This window comes from Pteropus vampyrus, unplaced genomic scaffold (assembly GCF_000151845.1).
Source record: "Pteropus vampyrus isolate Shadow unplaced genomic scaffold, Pvam_2.0 Scaffold200, whole genome shotgun sequence".
NCBI classification, from domain to species: domain Eukaryota; kingdom Metazoa; phylum Chordata; class Mammalia; order Chiroptera; family Pteropodidae; genus Pteropus; species Pteropus vampyrus.
This window is the reverse complement of record NW_011888981.1, coordinates 2902813-2911510: the sequence shown is the minus strand read 5'-3', so window position 1 is coordinate 2911510 and position 8698 is coordinate 2902813. Positions and strand designations below refer to the sequence as shown.

At 42.8% G+C, this 8698-nt stretch overlaps 1 protein-coding gene across 12 annotated transcripts in view; it reads left to right on the top strand.

Annotated features, from left to right (window-relative positions):
* The first annotated feature begins 214 nt into the window (after nucleotides 1-214).
* LTBP1 (latent transforming growth factor beta binding protein 1) overlaps nucleotides 215-8698 on the top strand; it is a 359100-nt gene continuing 350616 nt past the window's right edge. For all 12 annotated transcript variants that reach the window (XM_023537808.1, XM_023537810.1, XM_023537807.1 and 9 more), the window contains exon 1: nucleotides 215-382. In XM_023537808.1, the coding sequence (XP_023393576.1) occupies nucleotides 235-382 (148 nt within the window). In that variant the 5' untranslated portion in view covers nucleotides 215-234. The remainder of the gene's footprint in view (nucleotides 383-8698) is intronic.

Here is an 8698-nt window from a genome sequence, read left to right as displayed (position 1 = left end):
TTCAATTTAAAATGTGAGCGCAGATAATGTGCAAAATACATTTAGCTCTACTTTACTTTGAGGGTTAAGGAAACCACTTATTTGGACCTTGTTCTCTCATCCTGTATAGCTCTAGATTATGCAGGCTTTTTGGTTCTCTCACACTTCCCTGACACATGGTCCTTACCCTTCTCTCCGAGTAGGTTTGGGTTGGGCATCCTGGGTACCCCTTGGGACTCTCTGGAAGCCGGAGGAATGTGGAAGCAGGCGGCTTGGGTTCCCTGGAAGAGAGGGTTGCTACTGCTGGACTCAGGGGTCTTCCTTTGTTTCAGGGTCAACGTCTGTGGAGGGCAGTGCTGTCAAGGCTGGAGTAAGGCTCCTGGCTCCCAGAGGTGCACCAAACGTAAGTTTCCATGTTCACAGTGGCCCTGCATGGTAGGCAAAAATGGGGCTGTCCTCTTGGGGATTTAACAGGGGTCATGTCAACCATCTAATGCAGCGCTGGACGAGTTAACGTCTGAAATTTAATCCACCCCATTATCTGCAGCCTTCACTACCACCCAGGAAGGGCTGGGACAAGGTAATGATGGTATCAATGCCAACAGCAGTTTGTTGTACAGAACCATGCATCCAAGATTCCTGTGAACGCAACTCAGATATTAATCACTCACACCTGTGAATAAGGAGCTAGAAAAAATATTCCCATTGGAGGATGTGCCATATGGCAGAACCAGCACAATTAATTTAAATATGGAGATCAACAAATGAAAACCATTCTTTAAGATGATGTCAGGAGGAGAATTGGATGTAGGAAGTAGGATGCCCGATGCTGGGATAAAACATCATTAGTTTTAAAAGTTTTCTCAAAACAGCAACCAGAATCCTCTTTCTTTAAAACCTGTTTCCCAGGAGGTAATCGCTTCTTCAGAACTGACAAGCAGAGTTTCTTGCAGTGCTTCTCCAGTTAATACACATGCTTAGCAGTGTTTTAGAAAATGGATTAATGATGCCTATAGATCTGAGAACATCAGAAAGTATCTCCCCTATGCATTGTGAAGTTAAGGATTAAGTTAAAACATGTTTTGAGGCTCCTTTTGATAAGTTGTTTCTGTCTGGTGCTAATTGGAAATAAATAAATTTTACTTCCACTCAGAAAAAGTAAAGCATTCTTAGGTGTTCTCTACATAGAGCCTGAGCCATAACCATGTGGACTGGAATCATCCAGAATTTCAGCTGCTTAGTGTAGTACTCAGCATAATAAATCGAATTTAGCAATTTGTCTTGTATGTGGTTTGGATTTTAAAATACTGGTGAATGAATTAAAAAAAATTTAGTACAGTCATTCTGGTGAACTTGCTTATTGAAAAATGCCTTCTGTCCATGAAAGAAACAGAATGACATTGGCATAGTGGCTTTAATTTTGTAAAAAGGAATGTCCAGATGGGTTATGATTTGGCCGCGATCAAGGAGTAATGGCAGACATGAACTCACTCTCAGCCTCCTGATTATTGAACTCAAGCCATTAGATCAGAAATGCTCAGGGTTGTAGGCATTTGAGATTAAGTCATAATTTTTCACTTCTTCTTAGATTACACTTGACAATAGCGCACCAGCATTTTCCTGAATTTACAATTGCTCAGGTCAAATTACGTACCCTTTCCTCGCTCCAGTAACTCCTGCTCAAAGCCCGATATGATGTGGTTTGCCTATAACACAGAGACAACCCATCCGTGACAGCAAATTGCGGTAGGATATTGCTGTATAAAGATTAAAAATACAGAGCAGGATTTTAAAGATGATGGGTTGTTGCTCCTTGATACTTGTTAGAATGTACTAAGACTTTAAGAAACTTAGTTGGCAAATGATACAATTAAGTGCCTTCTCTGAAAAGAGGGTAGTCCCCCATTCTCATATTGTCTGAGGATTTGGGGATTCAAAGATGATCCAGAAGGAGGGCATCCAGATCTTGGGACATCGCCTCATGGCTTCCTGCTTCTCCAGGTGAGAGAGGCAAGGGCATGTGTATGCCTAGATTTGACTGGGTTTGCCTTCTGGTGACTCAGAGGGAGGCCTCAGAAGACTACTTACTGGTCAGAGAAGTTGAACAGTTACTACAGGGTTTTGGAGGAAGTGACTACATTGATTTAGTTTCACAATACCTAAAACAATTGCCACTAGCTTTGGTTCAAGAAGGTAGCCGTTGGACAGTACTAGGATCTAAGCAGTTCAGCATCACTTTCCTTTTGATGGTTTTCATTCTTCAAAAGATTAGCCTTCCTACCCTACCTAATCTGACAAGTTAATTCAGGCTCAAATGCTAGAAACCTAAATCACAACGTCTTTCAGGAATAATTGTATTTTCAAAAGCGATGTTGAGGTAGGTCAGTGCTCAGTCCAAAGTAGTGTATCTACTAGATGCCTCTGTTTCCATGGAGGGAGGGGCTTGCTTCCTGTGTGTCTGGCATAACCAGCGAGATGAAGGAGCCTTCCGCCCTCAGATGGGACAACTGGGCTTACTGCTGACGCCGTGAAACTTGTGTCCACGGCTGAACAGTGTGACACCAGGAAAGACTGTTGGTTCAGAAGACTGAGTTCAAATCCTCAAACCTTCACTAGCTGAGTGGCCTTGGGAAATTCATTTGACCTTTCTAACTCTGTATTTTCCCATCCTGAAATGGCTGTGCAAATACCTCGCCTGCTTTGTAGGATTGTTGCAGATATCAAGATGAAAAAGAATAGGTGTGAAAGCCTCGATAAAACCAGAAAGATTTTGAGTTTATTATTGAATCGTCTAAGTAAATCTTGCCTCATTTATCTTTTTAACGTGGTTTTCTTCTTTCTCTATGTATGTTTCCCCTGCTGTCCTCATCTTCCTCTTCTTTTTAATATTGTAGATGTGGATCCCTTTTTACATTGTAGCTTTACTGTAGTTTAGGGTTGGGGAGGGGTCAGTGGGGAGGAGACATTGGTCAAGGGGCGCACGGTTTTATTCACGCAAGATGAATGAGTTCTGGGGTTGAAGGCACCGCAGTGTGACTGCAGTTAACAGTACTGGGTGGCGTGTTTGGAATTTGCTCAGAGGTGGACCTTACAATGTCCTTACCACACACAAAAAAATGGTAACTGTGTGAGGGGATGGCTGTGTTAATTACCTTGATTGTGGTGATTATTTCACAATGTATATGTGTATCGAAACATCAGCATACACCTTAAATATATATGATTTTTATTTGTCAATTATACCTTAATAAAGGTGAAAAAAAAGAGAATAAATGAAAAAGCTCTGGCTTGTATTAGCAAGAGAAAGAAAACGATTTGGGTTGTCCTGTACCCCCGAATGATTTAAAGAACTTTAAAAGAGACTAAATATTAGCTTATTTGTATGTTTCTGGTTCTCCTTGTGTAAAAGCTTGCTGTCTAGGGAGATAATGCTCCCCTAAGGTATTCATTCATAAATTGAATGGAAAAAATTGTGACACCAATTTTTGTGACTGTAACTACTTCAGTAAATACTATTGAAATTGAAATTGCAAAAGAAATTGATTTGTTGTCTCCTTCCCTTCTCACTTCCTTATTGTGCTGAGATTGGACAATGGTACTTGGGTGTGGTTTATTACATTTAAAAATACAAAAAGCCCATGCATGTCAACATGAAATTCCTCTTAATATAGCAGTCATAAAATTAGTATGCACATTTAAATGTGTCACCAAGGATGCTTCCTAATTGTCATTATATTCTGAGGAGAATCGAAAGGCTTTAGTTGAAGAATTTAAGTTTATATAGGTCACATCTAGTTGAAGCGAAAAATATTTCTGCATAAGAGATTGGATGTGTTATTGCTTAGTTTGCTTAATCCAGTAGGGAAAATGAGGGGCCCCTTCGAGGCAGACTGGATTGCTTTTAGTTGAATGAAACGTAATTTGAATGGGCACGGGCCATGCTTCTGAAGACTGATTTAGTGAACCTTAAATCGCAAATCAGAGAGATGTGAATCAAGCACCCAGCAGACCCAAATAGGGGCAGAGGATGGATATAAGCATCCACGCAGGTGGTCCTGGGGGCTCTAGCTGCCCTATCTCTATGGAGAGATGCCCATTTGCATGTCAGTGTGGCTTTTCCAGACACTCTTTGTGTGTAGATCACTGTAAGTTGAAATCACGGCACGAGATATGTCATTTTAGTTATTAATATGGAGTGACTGCTCATGATGGTATATCTGTTTTGGGCAAAAGAGATGGTACCACATTCTCTCTTTCCAAAGAGTTAACCCTTACAGGAGGGTTTTGTAGCTTAGAGACTTTGTTTTCTGAGTGGGGCATTATTAATGTTTTTGCCTCTCTCCATTTTTGCATTTTTCCCCCTCCGTCTAAGCCTGAACCCACTGCCTGTGTGTTCTTCCAATCTTTTTGAACCCCCTTTCAGGGAAATTGTGGGCCAGAGAGAGACATTGCCAGTGTGGACTTGGCTCTAAAGAAGAGACTGGACTTAGAAACAGACAACACAAAACGATAAAGGGGAGAGGAGGGTGAGGCTGAGCTGGCAGGATAAGGTGGATGGAAGAGGAAAGATGGAGGATATGAATCCGAAGTGAATGCCTGGCACATTGCAGGCCCTCTGTAAATGCATGGATGGTTCTTTCATTTATATAACGGATATCTGTTTAGCTTTTACCATGTGCCACATTCTATGAATAGAGGAGAAACACAGCCAGCTGTAGGGAGTACAGGGTCTGTTTTTACTCACTTAACTCACGGCACATCAAATAACTTGTTCTCTCTTTAGCAAGAAACAGAAAAATCGATATTCCATTGCTTTTCCACTGGCACTGAGCCCACACCGCTTTGAAAAAAGAAAACCCAACCCTAGAAATGTTCCTTAAATTATACAGAGGAGACAGAGTTATATATACCCTTCGTGTTCAGAGATGATGCAGTAGATGGCATCGTCCAGGAGGGTGTTATGTGGCTGGAGTTCCAGGTGACTGAGAGGACTTTCAGGCTTCTCCTGTCCCTTTTGGCTCATCATTGTGCTAGCTAAGCTTGGGAGTCAGGCCCAGAGTGATTACACATTTTTTGTATGCCTGCTATGGCCATTGACAGCTGCTTTGCCAATAGATCTGCAGTGAGGTTTACCATGGCAGCTGCTGGGAGGGCGGCCGGCCCCAGTGCTGGGAGCTAGGGTGGGAGGGTTGGCTGGAAAATCCGGTCATGTGGCACAGACAGCCTGAGAAGGGAGAGGGACCCAGAGGTCAAGTTCACACTGGGTCAAATATGTGTTCTCAACACTAGTTAAAACAAACATTTAGGAACCATAAATTCTGTGTTGCGATAGTACTTAAACCTTCTTTGAGAAGCCCTCCTCCAGCTGGTGGGCCAGCCTGAGCACACTGCCGCCCACCCCTGCCTTGCCTGCTTTACTGAAGTGTGCCTCTGCTCAGTGAACCCTGGGCTCTTAGGAAGCCTGACTTGTCCAAAGGACCTTTGGCAACCACAGGAGTTTGCTGTTTCTGACCCTGTTTATTTGTTGTCTTGGATATTCCAAACATACTCAGACATGTTGAGGAGCTCAAATGAAATTTTCCTAAAATGCAAATTGTGCTTCACAGTCCTTCCTAGCAATGAACAAGGAGACTTGGAGTGCTAGGGCCGTGTCACCACTCTTAACGCTGACCGAGATGAAAGCACACACTGAGGAGATGCCGATGGGGTAAGGGTAACTCGTGCAGTGCTTTTGAGCGTGCCTGAGAGCATCTTCTTGCTCTTCGTAACCCTGTAGGAGTAGGCGAAGCACGCATGATTTATTACCCCCTCTGCGAACAGGGGGCAGTGCTCAGACCCCACCGCAGATCTTGGAGCTCTTGCTTTGCTCTTTCTTGTGCGCCAGGCTTCTTGGATGTCCAGTGTGGCAGCGTTCTCACTTGAGATCTTGGTCTTCACTCTCTGTCCAGACAGCCCTGACTTGGGTTGGCTTCCATTGCCTCAGTTCACATTGTGGTTTTCCAGGCTGTATTAGTTTGCTAGGGCTGCCATAACAAAGCACCACAGCCTGGGTGGCTTAGAATAGCAGACAATTATTGTCTCAGACTCCTGGAAGCTGGAAGTCCAAGCTCAAGGTGTCAGCAGGGTGGGCTCCTTCTGAGGGCTGCGAGGAAAGGATCTATTCCAAGCCTGTCTCCTTGGCTTGTGGAAGGCTGTCTTTTCCCTGTGTCTCTTTACATCATCTTCCCTCTATGTGTGTCTATCTTTGTGTCCAAATTTCTCCTTTTTATAAGAATCCCAGCCATATCGAATTAGAGATTGCCCTGATGACCTCATTTTACCTGGATTACCTCCGTAAAGACCCTCTCTCCAGATAAGGTTCAGATAGGTGCAAATAAGGTCACATGCTGAGGTATTGGGAGTCAGGACCCCAACATATCCTTTTTTTTTTTTTTTTTGGCAGAGTGGGAGGGGACGCAATTCAACTCATAACACAAGCCTATAAATGCTGTGCACATGGGCTTGAGAGGTGGGCTATGACTGGATCTGCTGTGGTTTCTTTCCTAACTCAGGAGCTCTGGCTGCTCCAGGGAGGAGGAGAGAGAAGGAATGGCCACTGGTGATTTTGGTTCTGACTCTGGCCATTTCTACTTTGTCTGTTGTAAGAGATTCTAGATTGGTGGTTCTTAACCATGAGTGTGCAGCCCATGGTTATATGGTCGCTGGAGGAGTTTGCTAAACTGCTTTATGGAATCAGAATCTCTGGGGGTTTTCAACAAGCACCCCAGGTAACGCTGATGAAGGCAGCCCGCATTTTGAGAAACAGTGATTCAGAAGGTGCCCTCTGCTAGGCAAAATTTATGACCCTCTGGGAATTCAGGGACCACACTTAACATTTAACAAATTAGAAACCCCTCAAGGTAAGGCCCTCTAAATATTGGCATAGCTCAATTTTTTTTTTTTTAGGTGAGGTAACCCTTGGTTGACCTCACAGATTGCAAGGACCTTGTCGGCTTACAATCCCTTATTTTTTATTTTATTTATGCCTACAGTACTTTGTCTTCCTAGGTGGTCTCCCATGCAAGTGCTAACCAGGCCCGACCCTGCTTAGCTTCCAAGATCAGATGGGATCGGGCTTGTTCAGGGTGGCATGGTAGATGGCATGGCTCGGTTTTGAATAGTACATATAAAGATTGCAGCATATAGCATTATTTCGCCCAGTTTTTCTTTGGTTAGTTGAATGTTTGATAAATACATTTATTTTTACAAGAGTTGGAAAATTTCAGAATTGTTAATGATTTGTATGTGGTTCAATAAAGTGTTTAAAAAAGGTTTAAACACATTGGAACACAGTGGGTATTTCTTTCCACGAAATATTCTATTTTTAATTATAAAATATTTTAAATACACAAATACATCGAAAATAATAAATCCAACAGGGTCATGTTTTTAAAGGCTCCCAGATGTGGTAATTAAACACAATGATTTATAGATAAGGGAGAGACTATGGTCTTATCTTGCTCTAAATGCATGTTTTACTAATGAAATTTCCTGTCTTGTTAGTGGAGAGAAAATAGTACATAATTGGTTGCTGTGACACAAATTGGTTGTTTTGGTATTTAGGAAAAATACATCACAGCTGTATTTATCTTTATATGCTCATATGCACCTATTCATTTGCCTTGCTTATTATTAAGGATTCAGCATTTCTGGTAGGCACAGCCCATTGCCCGGTGAGACCTGGGGCAAGGCCTTGGGTTACTGCATTCACAGCCCAGGAATAATGATGGTCTGTACGTCATTCAGAAGCTTGTCGGGGGACCGCATGAAGTAATATGTGAAAAGTGCTTAGAGAGTAGGACTCCTGCCCAACAGTATTTGAGCTCTTGAGGGGGATGGGCTCTTCCATTCTGCTTAGATCTGCCCCCTCTTGGGTACCCCACCTTTTTACACACACCTCTTTGTGTTTCTCAGATCCCCTGGTGAAAATCATGGCTCACTCTCTCTGTCTCCTGGAGCACTCACTTCACTCTTAGTTGGCTTGGGTTTGGCTGGACCAGGTGGGACAGGCATCTGTCTCCCCATCAGTGTCATCTCCTAGGGAGCAGGATTTTCCTTGTGTCACTTTAAGTACACATGCTCCATTCCTTGCCGCAGTACAGATGTTAACCAAAGTGACAAGAATTGAGTTGAACTAGCATCTCTGATTTATTGTGTTGTAAATAATGTCCTCTAAATCCTATATAAAGAATTCCACTTTTTTTCTTTGTTTACCTCACCTGTTGGCAATCATTTCCATTTGGTTTTCTTTCCCTGATTTTCTCTGTGTGGTTATCCTTGCACAACAGACACTGCTAATTCTGACAGTTTTTCAAGGGCACACCACCTTATTCTGTTTCCTTCTGCTCTGTCTCTGAAGGCTGCCCTGGCATGGCCCAGACTTTAAGACAACTTTTCCTTTCTCCCTGCCAATTTTAGAATCTTTCTGCTCAACATCATCTGATAGAGATTTGGGACTAAATAAAATGAATGTTGTATGATTTTCCCTGTAATTTTAGATCTCCAAATACTGCTCTTGGCCAACTGCACTGTTCCCTGTGGTTTTTCACTCCACCACATTTGAGTAATATTGTTGGCACGGACGTAAGTAAACAGTTTGTGAAATGTCGTGTTTTGTAAATTAGGAGATGGATGGGCTGGTTTGTGACCGCATGCCTTTGATTCTGCTGGACTAGAAGGA